The following is a 15,949-nucleotide window of genomic DNA, read 5'->3' on the forward strand; positions in this document are numbered from 1 at the left end:
CCGCGTGGCGTATTCAGGGACGTTTTTTTTTGTGTGTGCGTGTGCAGGGCAGGTGCGCGTGCATGTTTCTGGTGTCGAGACAAGGCGGTTCTGTATGTGGATGCAATATTCCTCAATCGCCATTACTCCCTAACCAAGTTAAGTTTGCTTTTCCCTGCTATACATACACCAACCTCCGCCCTTCTTTGTTTGTGGCGCTACTTTGTTGTTGCGTCGAGTAGTTAATTTTCTTTGCTTCGGTGAATGATGCTAGGTAACTGGTTGTGCGGGCGAGTTGTGTTGTTTCTTGAACTTTTCATCATCGGCCGATCCTTGTCCTTTTGTGAAAGTGTGAGTATTCGCTTTGTTGTTGCGGAAGCGTCTGCGCGGAGAAACGATTAGTCGAGTCCTACGATCTAAATGTTATCAATGCCGATGACCAGCGAATATTTACTGTGTGTTGTCAGTGTGAAGTGTACCATCATTTCTCCCCTTATTTTTTGTCGTTTCTTTGTTTAGGGCCCTGCCTGTCGTCTGCTTGTGCCACTGTGCGTGTGCGCGAATCTGTTATGCCAAATCGTTCATTGTCAGCTTTTCTCCTGTTATCTAATGTAGCGCCATGCCCGTGCTCCCGCCGTGGCGGCAGCGGACCTCCATTTTTCACCGTTCGGAGGGTCGTGTACAAAGTGTTGACGCGACGAGGATTTCTCTGGTGGCGGCTGCAGGACTTGTCGCTTCACAATCAGCTACGTTTACCGTCCTCTATTTGTTTCTTCCCGAGGGACTGGCAGGTTTGACGCATTTGATGGTTGCGGCGGTGCTGTTCAACGCATTTATGTTGTGGAATTGGGGGTCTGATCCGGGGTTTGTGACTTCTTCGGAGGAGCCTTCAACGGCAAGGGAGAGGGCGATCCGTAGATGGTGTTCTGTGTGTCGTCTGTTGCAGCCCCTGCGGACCAAACACTGTGACAAGTGCGGCAGATGTGTCCGGAAGTACGATCACCATTGTTACTGCATTGGTGGTTGTGTTGGCGAGTTCAATCATGTGCGTTTCGTTCTTACTTTGGCGTCTGCAGTCCCTTATTTTGTCCTTCTACCACCGGCACTACTTAAATGTTTTAGTCTCGGGGATATCATAGACCTCGACCGCGTCATCAGTAGGAATATCGTTCCCTTTATTTTTGTTGCATACACCACCATTCAATTGGTACTTGTGCTCTCTTTGCTTGGGTTGCACTGCACTCTGTTGCTCAACAACAAGACAACGTGGGAGCTCTCTTCCAGAGGCCGCATCACATATCTGGATTCAAGGGCAGCGAACCCCTTTAACAAGGGGATTGTGCAGAATGTTTACTTTCTTTTTCGGCGGAAGCCCATAAACTGGTATTCAGTATTGGAAGAGGATGAATGTGCCCTCGTCTAAATAATATTTTTGCCTTGCAATTTACTTACGCCCAGCGAGACCTGGACATGCCACTCTGTCGTGCTCGCCATGGAATTCGTGCTAGTGGCTTGTAGACTCGCTGCTCTATGTTACTCAAAACATATTGATGCTTGCGGATGCCTTTTTCGTGTGAGGGGGCGGCCCGTGTTGAAACACAACTGTCGTTTCCATACGTCGTTGAGAAAGTTTAATACTCTCTTGCTGGTTCATATTTGGTGTCTCAAATGCGCGCCTTTATGTTATACCCCTCTCAGCGTTTTTGTTTTCGCGAAGGTTTATCCTGATTATCATTTAGTTTACGCGTTTGTCACCCCTAGATATCTCATGGACTGAAAGGGATAGAAATGAAGAGCGAGAAAAGGGGTTTCTCGTTTCCGAATTTTCGTCACATCAAGTTGAAGGTCGCCTGTGCCGCACTCTTCCCGGTTAAAAAATCTATGTTGTGCCAAGCCATTCACTGGCAGCTGAGGTGCTTCCCAGTAACGCGTGAGCCTCGTTGGTTTTCTTGGCTCAGCACCCTTTCGCGTAAGAGGTCTTGCAACCCAAATTGTCACCTTCAACTCCGAATACAGGAACATACCAGCGTGTGGTGCAAACCCACCATCTCAAGAGAAGGAAGGTGACTTCCCGAGTAATCTGGAGAGCAGACACCCTGAGAGAGATTATGCCACTTGACAGCTGCATCAGAATAGCCACATGGCGCCAGCACACTCATGGGAGATTTGTGGTTATAATTGATATGCAAGACTGCCATCCCGGAGGAAACCGTTCGACCAGTGTCTGCATCTGCCGCAACCCACCATGTCCCGCAAACCGTTCACTGTATGCCACACTCCTCCACACAGCGTGGCGTTCTAACGCATGATACAGGGTTGATTTCGGACGGACAAGCGCACAAAAAAGAGATACGTTGAACGATGAAGATGGACCGCAGCTCCAGTGATGTACTGTCAGTGTCAGTGTCAGTTCTGTTGGCTGACGGTAACGGGTCAGTACAGCACTGTAATGTTGGCTTCCCTCCATCTGATCTTGTGGGTCCTCATCAGGTATTTTCTTCGTTATTATTGTGTTTGTTTGTGTTTTGAAGCAGCTGTAGCAAAGGTTTTTTGCACTTTGACGTATTGTTGTTCGGCGTGTTGTGTTGCTCGCTGCTTTTTTTCTTTAACATTCCAGTTTTTCTTATTCTTTAGTTGAAGGTATGCAAGCCGATGCAAAGGGGAAGAAAAAAAAGGGTTCCAAGAAGAGAAGGACACTTGATCCTGTTGTTGCTGAGCGAATGCGCGTTGAGGAGGAAGAACGGCGTAGACGTCAAGAGGTAGCACTTGTTGAACGCCTGAGGGAGATGAAGAACGAAGAAGAAACTATGACAAAGAACGCGACTGCTGTTGTCGAGGCCCGATGGATTTCTTTCCTGCGTGAGTGCAAGCGCAAGGAACTTGTAGCGGAAATTGAAATTGTGCGTAGGGCATTCGGATCCTCTGTTGACCGTAAGAATGCAGTAATCGATATGCTGTTTGATGAGCTTGTGGATGCTGAGGAGCAGCATCGCCTTGTTTTTCAGTCCCACATGCGAACTGTCGATTCTCTTATTCAAATGCAGAGCACACGTATGGAAGACCTCGAGGGCGAGTTTGAGAAGGACCTCCAGGAGATGAAGGCTGACTATGACAGAGAACTATTGGAACTTGCGCGCAAGCATGAGTATGAAGTGGCCGACCTGACATTCATTCTTGAGAATATGGCTGAGGAGGCGGAACAACTAGAAAAGAAGCTGCAAGAAAATACTTCGGAGGCACACGACACTGCTCTAGAAAAGATGGAGGAGGACCGAAAACAGATGGAAGCGGAACTGATTCGAGCAAGTGAAGCTATCCGCTCAGAGTTAGACACAAGGTACAAAGAATTTATGGCTACGGCGCAGGTGAGCATGAAGGATTACATGGACAAGTCGAAGAAAGATGCAGAAACGACGCAGCGCATCGCCTCACAGACGCAGCGTATTGAGAAGTTGCAGGAGAGCGTTAATTCGTGGAGGACGAACATAGCGCGCAATGCGAAGGGATGGGAACAGAAGAACTCCGTCATTCAACAGGAGCGTGACGCCACGATCGGTCATTTGAAGGCTTTGAAGAGCAAGATGCATGGTTGGAGGAGCAAGGAGGCCTCTCGTCTTGCAGAAGTGATCAAGAGTGCGAAGGACGTTGAAGACAAACTGCGTGGTGTGGTAAAGGATGCAGAAAAAATCCTCCGGCTAGTGGAACTTGCAAAGCCGCTGGAAACTGACAGGGAGCAAATACTCTCTTGCAACTCGAACATTACAACAAGCGAAATTGAGAAAGAAGTTAAACACTTGATAGCAAATACCGATGCAGGAAGGCCAAGTGAAGAATCCTCTGTCCCCGATGGTGCGGCGTTCTCGGAGGACTGGCGCCTCCTGGAGCGCTTTTGGACGAAGTACAACAAGGTGGTGCTCGACAACGTGGCTCTGTCACAAGAGAGGCGTCACCTCGAGGAAGAAAATCTGAAGCTGCAGGTGTTGCTAAAGCAGTACCTAGATGAAATCAGCCTCAACGATGCCGTGATACGAGGTCCCAACCCATTGATCCAGGCGTCAAAACTACTGACTGTAGTTGAAGCTGCTGGGCGCGGGGCTACTGGCGGAAGACGTGAGTACACGACAGCGATAGAGGGCAACAAGTTCGTCTCCGACATGACGAGGTAGGCAATTCCTGTTGGGGTATGAGCACACTTTTCATCGTTTCCTCCTTTAAGCAATATGGGGAAATGGCAATGTAGAGTTTACGACTAGAGCAACAGTGGTAAAGACCAAATCCGAACAAGCGGTGTAACGGAATGGGTCCTTGCGGGTTTGCGGCAGGGGCTGGCATGACTGAATACCCGGCAACCTCATAATCTTCTTGGGGGCTAACACTTGGTTAGGTGTTGTTTGGCCACTCAGTTTTTTATCGTTTTTTTTCTTTTTCTGTCCCAAACTTTTTTGATATTCATGTAACGCGCGCACGAGTTGTATACTGTGTGTTTGACGAAATAGACTGATAACAATAACCATAGGGTATACTATCTGTGCGGAAGGTTGAAAGGAAGGGTGTTACTTCTGTAAAAGGAAGTAAAAAGGGCAAGGCTCGAGAAGGGTTTCAAGCAATGCGCCGTTTCTACTGCATTCCGTGGAACTGCTTGGTGCTGTCGAAGCCGCCACTTTCACGGCGCTTATCAAGTTCAACTGAGACCCCAGAAGCTATTAGGGACGCTATCGCGGCTGATGAGAGGGATCAACGGCGACGTGAGGAGGCTGTCGATGGGCGTTCGGTTGTGTTTGCATGCGGCAGCAGTGCTGACCACCGACCACGCATAGCCGCTGCCGAAGCCTTTGACGTTGCGGCAGCCGCTCTGTCCAGCACTCCGAATTTCTGCTTTATGAACGTTTCGATGGATTACGCAGGGATGATAGATGCACCTGAGGTTGTATGGTACAACCTCTGCAAGGTCAACGATGTCACACCGTCGACTGTACGGCCACAACAACTGCACATGATTGGAGGTGCTACACGGCTGCAGCGGCCTGGTGGGGGGTTCGTGCAGGTGATGTTGGGTTGCATACCTGACCTGCAGAGCGACACCTTCACATTTGATACAATACCCGAAGAGGATGACCTGGCAGAAGCTCACCGTCCGTCACCTGCAATTTGTTTTGCGCTCATGGATAATAAGTTAACGTTGCAGTATGAGCGGCAGCTCGTAGCACATTTGCAGGTTCTAAGCGAACGATTGGGCGGATGCCCTCTCACTGGAGGTATTTATCCAGCCGTTCAGAAATCTGCAGGTACCACTGGAGATAGTGGTGACGAGACTAAGGAGGAAAAAGGATCAGATAACGATCTTGGAGATTCACTGTTTTTCTTAAATGATCGTGTGTATACAGGAAGTGCCGCTGGTACTGTTCTCCGCAGTGAGATGGTCAAGGCACATAATCTAAGTGTGGTCCCTTCTATTGCCATTAGGAAAGTAGCCGTAACGTCCATCAGTAGCGAAGTTGAAGGCGTGTTTGTCGTCAAAACTTTGGAGGGTCGAAGGGCTACAGATGTTATTCATGACGTGTACTGCTCACCGGAGATGAAGGGGAAACCGTCGAGAGTGTTTCTTGGTCTGCAACATAATGACTTCTGTATCCCTGTTTCCTTTATCGGCAACCCGGGAACCGGCGAGCTTCGTTTCAGTGCGCCTAAGGGTATCAGTGTGGCTGAGAACGGCACTGTTCAGCTACTGGTGGACGACGTGGAATTGGATAGTGAGGTGGGAGCAGGTGCTCTTATAGGACTTCACAAGCGTGTGGCCATGACGTACGCGACGAAGGATGTTAACGTTGCACGAGAGGCTCGCAGAAATGTTGTGGCATCATCTGCAGCTGCGTTCCATTACTCACATCCCGGCATGAACGTTTTGGCGCGACCGGAAGTGAACATTACTTTAGGGAATTCATCTGTGATGTATGCCCCCTCCCTTCTTCAGCGATGCCTGGGAGGGTATTGTTCAACGACTGGTGTTTTTTGCCCTGGTCAGGTAATTACATTGGGTAATGCTACCGGTGTTTTTGCCAGATCCAGCAGCTACACTGTCCTGGAGGGGCTCAAATAAGCTATTTGTAGACTTGGAGTGAGATATGCCGCAGACATGAATGTTTTAATAAATAGGAGATGGGGTCAGATGCCGATGCTGCTCCTGCGTGTACGGGCTTGCGAATGTTTTTCTTCCCGTTTTTGAAACGACTGTTGCCATTGTGCACCCTCTTGTCCTCTTGATATGTGGTGGAGCTTTATTTTTTCATTTTATTTCGACCCAAGTCCCCCTTGTTACCGTTATGCATAGCATGAGAGTAGTCTTATTGGAGATGACAGGAAGGGGTGGGTTCCGCGCCTTTCGTTGAATGGGGATAACCAGGTAATGTTACCGGACACCTTTAATGAATGCTGCATCCCTATCGCTACCTTGTATTTGTTTATCGTTTACTTGATAAGGGGAGAGGTGTCCACGGGGAAGTGGTTTGTGAACTTCCGTGGTATTTATAGTGTGGGGGTGGATTCATTTTGATGGTGGTTTGTAACTGCTGATTTGTAGTGTTTTGTAGCTTTTAGTGTTGTTGCAGCAATATTTCTGTGAGAGGAAGCGTACGAATCCACGAAAGATATGAGCCCACCCCTCAGTTAATTATTCCCATTTCCTACGTGGGTGCTTATGTGCTCCACTGCCCCGCCTCTGTTTGTGGTTTGTACTTTATTTGCTACCATTAGTTTGTTCTCTATGCGAGTAAATGAATCCAAGACACGGGGGTGCCGCTGTGCAACATTACCGATGAATGGCTTCCCTGTTAGATACGGTTTATGTTTTACCATACATTTAAAAGAAATTAAATCTGTCGTTATTTCTTGAAGTTTTCGAACGAAGTGTTGACAATGGATGTTGTTCGCGATATCCTGGGTGAGGGGTCGGGGGTTCCCCAGGGTAACATCATATACGAGTCATGCGGACCAAAGTAAAATATATCATACCAGTTCTTCTGTTCAGTTCCTGCTTGTGTGGTGGACTAGGTTGTTCCGTGTCTGGTTTTTAAAGTTTTTCGAAAGATTGTTTTAAGTGGAGTTGTCCGTCGTGCGGTGCGGTATTTAGCTTCGTGAGTTTTGGGTTTCCCCAGAGGATCGTACCTCCGCATGAGCATGGTGAATTTCCAAGAGAGCAACGCACACGCCCGCCGGATCCTAGTTATCTTGTTTGTATGGATATGCTCCTCGTGATCGTTTTTCTCTCAGTAGGCTGGTGAGCAAGGATGTTAGTGGGGCCTGGACCCCCTGAAAGGTCAAGGAGAATCGTGGCAAGACAACTAACGATATGGAAGCACGCGGTGGCGTGTGATGCTCTATATCTCGCTTTATTGTTGTAATTATTACATATCATGATTGCTATGTTTTTCTTTTTTCTTTTTTAGTGCTAAAACTTAAGGAGTTTTTAGAATGAGACAACCCTTTCCGACTACTTGGAAGGTTTACCTCCCCGGTCTGTTCGTCATGGCGATTTACACCTTCGTCATATACTTCAATAATACCCGCGGCAATTTAGTGAAGGCGGGTCACGACTTTACGCCGATCTATTCTGAGGAGGGAAAACTGGAAGGCTTCACGCATCCCGTGTTGGTGCGAGCAGGTGATAACTACAGGAGTCGCGAGAACGCAAAAGCAGACTCGTCATAATGGATGCGTTGGAGGCTACCGTTCACATGATGCGAATCTATAAGTCTGCTTCGTTCCTGTTATTAATACTATGTTTATATTTTGGTTGTTGATGTAAGCGAGCTATCGCCACCACTTTATCGCATTTCAGCATTCTCGCATGCTGCGATGGCAGCTGCGGGCTTATTTACAACTTTTGTCTGCTAATTTTGTGCCTGTGTACGTGTTTGGGTGATCACTGGTGGTGGCATACTTTGTCGCACCTACTGCCTTCCTGTTGCGTAATATCGTACCTTTTAACTTAGTTATTTCGCTTTTGCTTTTGTGTACCACCTTGCTGCTCCACGATTTTTTTCTTTTGACGTGGGGAAATAGTTAGGAGTTCAAACTACTTGTACCCTTCCACGCTCCGATTGCTGTAGTCAAGTTACCATTGGTGCGAAGATTATAAAGAGGAAAGCCAGCCTGCATTTGCTTCCATGTCCATTCTCACGTACAGCGGTGGCTCCTGCTTAGCCATGGCTGGCAAGGAGTGCTTTGTGGTGATTTCGGACAATCGCCTTGGTGAGCAACTTAAAACGATTTCTATGGAGGTTCCGAAGCTATACGTCATCAACGATGGGATTGTTATGGGACTCACGGGGCTCCGAACAGACCAGCAAACCTTCGCTCAGAAAGTTAACTTCCGGACCGAAATGTACAAACTCCGTGAGGAGCGGGACATTAACGGTAAGGCTTTCGCAGCTTTAGTGTCCTCTATGCTCTATGAGGCTCGGTTCGGCCCATGGTTCGTGGAGCCTGTGATTGGCACCATCGACCGCAAAACCGGTGAAGTATATCTCTGCGCTACGGATCTCATCGGTGCCCCGTGCGAGCCAGAGGACTACGTCTGCGCTGGCACCTGCGCTGAGAGTCTTCACGGTATGTGTGAGGCACTCTGGCGGCCTGGGCTTGAACCGGAGGAATTGTTTGAAGTTGCTGCGCAAGCAATGCTTTCTGCATGCGATAGGGATTCCCTCTCAGGTTACGGTGCGGTGGCTGCAATTGTAACAAAGGACAAATTGGTAACACGTCTCATCAAGGGTCGCAAAGACTAGGTGAAAATTAGTAAGACTTCCCAATCACTGTTGTGGGGCATGGTAGTGTAGATGACGGGGAAAGGTATTTTTACATCTGTGCGGCGTCATATTTTCGCTGCCAGCGCTTGTCTTCCCTCCCATCTGTTTCTTCTCACTTCGCGTGCTGGTGCCGTTTGTGCTAGCGCCTTATCACCACCGGATCCTCACCTTGCCATACAGTGTTTCTTTGCAAACGAGGGTGGCCTTTCTTATATGTGTGTTGGTTAGCTCGCCCTACCCCATTTTCCCCACCGTTCTAACCGTGAGCAAAGAGAGAGACATGAGAAAGTAAGAAAAAAAAAGAACATGTGATGTGTCAACCAACGGCGATATCGGCGGTTGTCTTTTCCGAAAGGTGTCATTCCGTTGAAGAGGAATTCTTGTGGCAGAGGTGGCTGACGTAATTTGACTCAAGCGTTTGTACGCATGTGTGGTGCCCCAGCAGGGTGTAGACGTGGAGCCCCCTCCTTCATCACTTGTTGTTCCTGTCCCCTCTAAGCTTTGATCACAAGAACTTATAGCTTCTTCTTTCCTAATAACACTTTCTCCTTTCCAAAAAAAAATTGTCGTTTCGATGAACCTGAAACGAAGCTAAGGTGGAATAAAACCACCATGGAGTCCACTTTGACGCAGTTAGATGATGCACCAATGATCTTTTGCGAGCGCTGTAACAATCTGCTCTATCCAGAGAGTGGCAAGGAGGACAGGGTTATGCGATGGCGCTGTAACTACTGCAAAACGTCTGAGATACACGACGAAAATAAACTCGTATACATTTTAAACCTGAAGGTTAAGACGAGTACTGTAGAAGAACTGGAACTGTTGGCCGAGTTTGCGAATGATCCCACGGCTCAGCGTGACACCACGAAGCAGTGCCCTCGATGTGCGATGAACGAAGTCACATGCTTCGTGAACCCCCTTGGACAGCCTCATGAGGATATGACACTCTACTTCGCCTGCGCCAATCAGGGGTGCCGTCACGTATGGAAGAGCAGCGACCATCAAGACAATTAAAAAGTGGAAGGGGGAAGGTTATGATCAGCACTGCCTTTTCCACTTCTGGTGTTGTGTTAAATTATTCAAGATTGATTCATTCCGTAAACCTTCTTGTCCCTCCAGGAGATTGCATACTTATTCTTCGGGTGCCCCACCGCCTACCTTTGCGATGAAAAGATTTGAGGTACCGCTTCCCTCTATACCATATAACGAAACAAATATGCACCAACTGCAGTGATCTGTGGGAACAAAGATAATGGACCTACTGAAGTTAGCGGAGGGAGCGTGTGTTGACGCTGATGGATTAACTCTAGCAGTACAATTTAAATGGAGAAGACAAATGCCTTTATTCTTATTGCCCTCCCGATTTAATCGGCAATTCGCGTATTTTGGCGGCAGAATTGGTAGTTACAGGTACCGCAATAAGCTGTTTGTTTAGGTTTCATATCGTTCTGATCCCTTCTGATTGTTGCAGTTTGATGAGTGACCAACACATCTGTTAACTCTAAGTGGTTGTGTGCGCGTGGGGGAGGGGAAGAGGGAAGGGGAGTGAAGGTGCCATCCCCGATGCGATTTATGAGTGCAGTTAAGGGTAGTTTTGTACCACACCTTCTCAACTGTACGGTGGCTGTGTTACACTACCCAGGTCCAATTTTTTCACGTCGCTGCTCCCTACGTCCTTCTCTTTCTCCACTGCTGCGCCGTACTTGTGCATGCTCCTTACCTGGTGCCCGTACTTTTTTCATTTTTCCGTCGTTATTTTGCGTTGCCGTAGAAAGGTTGTTCTTTTCTGAGTCGCGGCGGCTTTCACTGATCACAGTGCAAAGACAATGATCTCCTCCAGTCAAGGGGGGCCCAAACCCCGAGGAGGCGCGAAGCGGGGTGTTGCTGAACTGCGAGGAATTGCGGTCGCCACAGCCACAAATGCGCAACTTCGCGTGTTGAGTTATAACTTTAACATCCTCCCCAGGGGTTGTGGCGGCTTTCAACGGGAACGCATCAGCTCGTTTCTTGAGACTGTCGACCAATATGATGTGATAATGCTGCAGGAGGTCTATGCAGCCAGTGTGTTGCCTTACTTTCTGCAGAACCGCATGTGCTTTCAGAAGATGCTGGTGGACGAGCTGGTGCTTCGTGGTTTTCAGCACTACGCCATATCGAAGCAGCCATCGTACACTACTATGTTGCGCAATAATGTTTTCTCAGACAATGGACTTATCATTGCATCGCGGTTTCCAATAGGCCAGCGAGGGTCGTACACGTTCCGCAGCCACGAGCGTGCGGTGCAGTCTGTTCGACGAGGTTGCCTGTTTGCCGAGGTGAAGGTGCCCTTGACCAGTGGTGGGGAGGAGTCAATAATTTTCTTTAATGTACATCTTCGACAGGAGGATAGCGATGACGTAACCTCAGAGCACGTAAAGGAAACACGCCAGTTTGCTGCCTCCGTCATTCGAAACATGTGCTCAAACCCTGAAGATGTGGCACAAATTCCCTTTGTTTTGGCTGGAGACTTTGATGTTAACGGTATCAATTTACACAACGTTGGTCAACCCACAAAAAAGTATGAGGATCTTTTGGGCGAACTGCAGGCTCTCGGGTCTGGTGTACGTGAGGCCGTGTTTGATGCCCAGCACCGCCATCCGCCAACAAGACCAACGGAGTTGTTCTTCCCGACACAATCAAAGTTGGTTCGCAATTCCTTTTCGCCCCAAAGGCAAGACTACTTCTTCGTCTCGCACACCGTTGCCGTTAAGAATCCGGATATCCACAAGTTTGTTTCAGACAGCCAGCAGCCGTATACATACCTCTCCGATCATTTTGGCGTCTCCGCCGTACTTGCAATCCCCCAAACGTCGAAGCAAAGACACAAAAGATGGATGCCGCTCACTGAGTCAAATGCACCAGAATCCGAAGAAACGGTTAACGAACACTCAAACCCCATATTCAGTATCATAGTGGAGATCATCGTTCTATGTACCGTGTCGTGGGCGGCGTTCTGTTTTAGCTGGGTTGCGCTTTTGTTCTCCCTGCTTGTGGGTGTGCTTGTTTGGTACTGCCTTTCTCCTATCCATGAGCTTAGGAGCGAACGGAAATTCACGCGGGTGGGGAACAGCAATGCACATGGAGGGGAAGGTTGTGTGTCGGATCTGCCGCGAGAGTACGAGAGTCTGAAACATGCCAACAGTGTTGGTGAAATGTGGAGGCGGGCCGTGTCTCTCCACTCAGCGCAGAGGTGCCTCGGACAAAAGAACGATGCCGGTGTGCCCGAGTGGCTCACATTTGTGTCTGTCGATGCGCGGGCTCAAGAGTTGGCCTCCGGTCTCGCTGCTCTTGGTGTTGGCCCCGGTGATGTCATCGGTGTAGACTGTGATGCCAGTGTTGATTCAACTGTTCTTGAACTGGCTTGCGCTACATACGGAATCGCAACGTTGGCTTTGGTGGGAAAGGGCTCTACAATTAGGAATCTCATTGATGAATATGATATTAAGGTAGTTTTTGCTGCCCGCAATGCCGTTGGGGCGATATTGACTTGCCGATCACGATCTTTAGAGACGCTGGTGTGTATGCATTCTTCCCACGATAGTACAGACTGCATGGTTGCACGCGATGTTTGCATAACGCTTATTTCGTACAACGAAGTCTTCAGTAAAGGGCGATCACAACCTGTCTTGTTGCGGCCCGTGTGCGATGACACCACCCTTTACACTATGGTGGTTGATCCTTCGACCTCCAATGGCAATCTCAAAGTTGTTCGGGTGACCCACGCAGATGCCCTTCGTGCTATTCGCACGCTTGTTGGCACTGCCGTGCTCCCAAATACTCAGCATAAACACCTACTCGTACATTACACTCCCTTCGCGATGCTGTTCAACCGTTTGTTTGTACTGGGGCTCTTTGCTCACGGCAGTGCTGTGGCAACGACGCCGGTGGCGGCATGTGCGAGAGCGTTTGCCACGATACAACCCACCATCGTGGTAGCAACACCCTCGTTGTTTTCAACGAGTGCTGTCCAGTTGCGACGCAGGAACGAGCGTTATTGGCCCATCTTCTCATGGATCTTCGAGCAGATTTACCATCTCCGGCTTTTTCTCATCAATACCCACAACCGAGATTCACTAATATTGCGAACAATCTTCTTCCGCGGGACACAGCACCTTTTTGGTGGGAATGTCGAAAAAATCGTTGTGTGCTCTTCTGAAGAAAGCTTATCCGACACACTAGCAGAGCACATCGTTGTTTGTTACACCCCGTGCTTGCGGGAGGTATTTTTTCTGCCCTCTGAGGGAGTTTTTTGTGTGGATGGGGTTCCAGCACCCAACATTCACGTGCACCTTGAGCCGTTCGACGAACCCTCAAAAGAGGCGAAAATCGGAAGCCTGGTACTCAGTTGCGAGGGCAGAAAGGAGCGAACCCTTCCCATAGCGGCGATGTGGACTGGTACTCGAACGCTTCGACTCATCGGACCTCCCGACGGCGTTTTGTTACCTGTAAGATCCGAGTACGTGCTGGCGGCGTCTTTGGAGCGTGTATTTTCCCAATCACGCTACGTCAACGACGTTTTTCTGTATGCCGAGCCGTCGCGCCCCATTATTGCCATCATTTCACCCAATCGTGATACCGTTGATTTCGAGTGGAGGCAAAGCCGGGAAGGGGAGGTCGCCGGTGAAGATAATCTGCTATCGAACTGGGCGAAGTTCGCCAGCTTTGCATCCGATCTTCTCACGGCAGACTTCCAAGTGATTGCAAAGAGGAACGCACTGCACGAGTCGAATGTCCCTTCATATGTGCACATCCACCCCCATGCGTTTAAGAAGCATGACAGTTTTTTGACCCCGTATGGGGGAATCCGTCGGAATTCACTGAAATCGTACTTCAAGGTTGTTATCGAAGGGTTTTACAACGACGCAACCCCGACCGCCCTCCCAACACCAGGTCAAATAATCGAAAGCGACGAGGAGGGACAAGCCTATGAGAGGGATCAGAAGCCGTTTTCACTTAATACGCCAATCTCGATTGATGTTGGGGGAACATTCGCGAAACTTGTTTATGTGCAACCCCCCGGTGATTTCAAAGTACCTCACTATGTGGTGAAGGAGGCCGCGGTACTCGCTGAGGGGTTTAATGTACGAATGCTTGACCTCCTCGATAATGCAGAGGGTATGAAGAGGTTGCTCAATGATGACCCGTTCTCCACGGTTGGTACGCTGCAGTTTGCCAAGATGTCATCGAAGTGTATTCCTGACTTTATGTCGTATATAGTTGAAAGCCAAATGTTAAGTTACTACACCAAGGAATACCGCAATACTCTGCGCGTCACAGGTGGTGGAGCCTTTAAGTACGCTGCTCTCGCCAAAAAGATGGATTTGAATTTTTCTGTGATGAGGGAGATGAGTGCAGTTGTACATGGCCTCGGTGTTGTTATAGGAAGGGCCCCGGAGACCATCTTTACTGTGGACCCGGCCACTGGTGAACGCCATCCACACCGCTTGAAGAGCCCCCCTGGAGAGCCGTTTTCCCCTTATCCGTGCTTGCTTGTGAATATTGGCTCAGGCATTTCCATAATCAAGTGTCTTGGTCCCGATGGGTCGCACGTGCGTATCGGAGGAAGTCCAATGGGTGGAGCGACATTTTGGGGTCTTGTGCGCACCATGACAGCCGTTACGTCGTGGGAGGAAATAACTGAGACGATGCGGCTCGACGGGCCGGGTGACAACAGAAATGTGGATCTTCTTGTTGGTGATATTTACGGCTACAATGCGAAGGATCTCCCTCCCATGCTTTCAGTAGACACGGTTGCCAGCACGTTTGGTAAGCTTGGCACTGAACGCTTTTATGAATCACAGGGTAATGTGGACAGGTTGTACGCGTCGTCCAGCGAAGACCTGAGCGGTGCAGTTTCGTCTTCCCCTGATTCGAACCCAACGCTGCACGACGCGGTCGCCCCAACGTTGGCGTCACATGGAAAGACATCGGAGATCGACATTGTGAGGTCCTTGTTGAACATGATATCGAGCAATGTCACTCAACTTGCCTACCTTCATAGCCGCGTGCAGGATGTACACAACATCTTTTTTGCCGGTGGCTTTGTCCGCAACAATCCCATTGTTTGGAGCCATATCAGTTCCTTTATGGCGTACTGGTCAAAAGGTGAGTGCCATGCACATTTCTTGGGGCATGACAGTCACCTCGGAGCCCTGGGCGCGGCGACAAACACAGAGGAACATGTGTCCTGATTGCTGTATTGAGCGTTGTCGCTATCTCTTCTCCCCTCCTTTGACGTGTAAATGATGAGATTTACGTGTGAAATGTGAGGGGTGGTCTTTGGATGACAGGGCTTAAGGAGATGGGCGAAACCCCCACAACTGGTAAGAAGACGCGATCATTTCTCAATCTTATTTATTTTTCTACTTTTCGTTTTAGAACCACCTCTCGTAGATCCTTTCAGACATGTTGCCTTTTCAGGTGGCTGCTCCGCATTAATACCATTTGCGCGTAGCGTTTTGTTACTTGTTCCCTTAGTGCGTGCGTACGTACCTGTCTCATGCTTACACATACAACAACGCAAGTGGTGAGGAGAGAGTAGTTAAAGGAGTGGAGCCAGAGAGTTTTTGTCTTTCGCCCCTTGAGAGCGTTGACCACAGGGGTAGGGAATGAAAAGGGGGAAAGAATACCTGTGTCGTGCTGTGGTTTTCTTTCCACTGCAGATGAAGCTACACCTTTCTCTATTCTCTCGTGGGGCGGTTAATGTTGTCCATTCATTATTCAGTCCCTTCCCGGTAGTACATGGACAGCACGAGTCAAGCAACAGCGGCATTAATTTCTGTTCTGACACAAGTTGGATAACAGTGCCTGTACTGTAGCCCTCAGAAAATCGCAAGTAATGGGAAAGCATGGTGAATGGTGTTTGTGCCAGCGAAGAGATAAATGCAAGACAAAGTGGACCGTGCGACAATTTTGGTTTCTCCTAAAGCGACGAATCCCTCTCATTATAATTTCTGTCTTTTTTACTCGCGAACAACATGGGTATGTGTATGTGTGTGCCGGACAACTTCATTTGCATTGGGGATGTTTACCATCACGTCACTTACCGGAGCAACGAAGGTAGTATGATCTGTAAAGTGTATTTCGTTGGGAGACGTGGTGTTTTTTGCGTGTGGAAGGAAGCTGATCGT

The 15,949-nt window shown here is 48.8% G+C and overlaps 7 protein-coding genes across 7 annotated transcripts; all 7 read left to right on the forward strand.

Annotated features, from left to right (window-relative positions):
* Window positions 1-598: 598 nt before the first annotated feature.
* Window positions 599-1,402, forward strand: Tb11.02.5140 (hypothetical protein, conserved; the record flags this gene model as incomplete). The annotated part of the gene is made up of 1 exon (XM_823708.1): window positions 599-1,402. The coding sequence occupies one exon, from the start codon at window positions 599-601 to the stop codon at window positions 1,400-1,402; it is 804 nt and encodes a 267-aa protein (XP_828801.1).
* Window positions 1,403-2,621: 1,219 nt separating this feature from the next.
* On the forward strand, window positions 2,622-4,145 carry Tb11.02.5150 (hypothetical protein, conserved; the record flags this gene model as incomplete). The annotated part of the gene is made up of 1 exon (XM_823709.1): window positions 2,622-4,145. One exon carries the CDS (start codon window positions 2,622-2,624, stop codon window positions 4,143-4,145), a length of 1,524 nt encoding a protein of 507 aa, XP_828802.1.
* A 440-nt stretch (window positions 4,146-4,585) lies between these two features.
* Tb11.02.5160 (hypothetical protein, conserved) lies at window positions 4,586-6,076 on the forward strand (the record flags this gene model as incomplete). The annotated part of the gene is made up of 1 exon (XM_823710.1): window positions 4,586-6,076. The coding sequence occupies one exon, from the start codon at window positions 4,586-4,588 to the stop codon at window positions 6,074-6,076; it is 1,491 nt and encodes a 496-aa protein (XP_828803.1).
* Window positions 6,077-7,446: 1,370 nt separating this feature from the next.
* Window positions 7,447-7,683, forward strand: Tb11.02.5165 (hypothetical protein, conserved; the record flags this gene model as incomplete). The annotated part of the gene is made up of 1 exon (XM_823711.1): window positions 7,447-7,683. One exon carries the CDS (start codon window positions 7,447-7,449, stop codon window positions 7,681-7,683), a length of 237 nt encoding a protein of 78 aa, XP_828804.1.
* Window positions 7,684-8,141: 458 nt separating this feature from the next.
* Tb11.02.5170 (proteasome subunit beta 3) lies at window positions 8,142-8,759 on the forward strand (the record flags this gene model as incomplete). Its single annotated transcript, XM_823712.1, has 1 exon — window positions 8,142-8,759. One exon carries the CDS (start codon window positions 8,142-8,144, stop codon window positions 8,757-8,759), a length of 618 nt encoding a protein of 205 aa, XP_828805.1.
* Window positions 8,760-9,392: 633 nt separating this feature from the next.
* On the forward strand, window positions 9,393-9,794 carry Tb11.02.5180 (DNA-direcetd RNA polymerase II subunit 9; the record flags this gene model as incomplete). Its single annotated transcript, XM_823713.1, has 1 exon — window positions 9,393-9,794. One exon carries the CDS (start codon window positions 9,393-9,395, stop codon window positions 9,792-9,794), a length of 402 nt encoding a protein of 133 aa, XP_828806.1.
* Window positions 9,795-10,606: 812 nt separating this feature from the next.
* On the forward strand, window positions 10,607-15,010 carry Tb11.02.5190 (pantothenate kinase subunit, putative; the record flags this gene model as incomplete). Its single annotated transcript, XM_823714.1, has 1 exon — window positions 10,607-15,010. One exon carries the CDS (start codon window positions 10,607-10,609, stop codon window positions 15,008-15,010), a length of 4,404 nt encoding a protein of 1,467 aa, XP_828807.1.
* Window positions 15,011-15,949: the final 939 nt, after the last annotated feature.

This window comes from Trypanosoma brucei (assembly GCF_000002445.2).
Source record: "Trypanosoma brucei brucei TREU927 chromosome 11 chr11_scaffold01 genomic scaffold, whole genome shotgun sequence".
Lineage (NCBI taxonomy): Eukaryota > Euglenozoa > Kinetoplastea > Trypanosomatida > Trypanosomatidae > Trypanosoma > Trypanosoma brucei.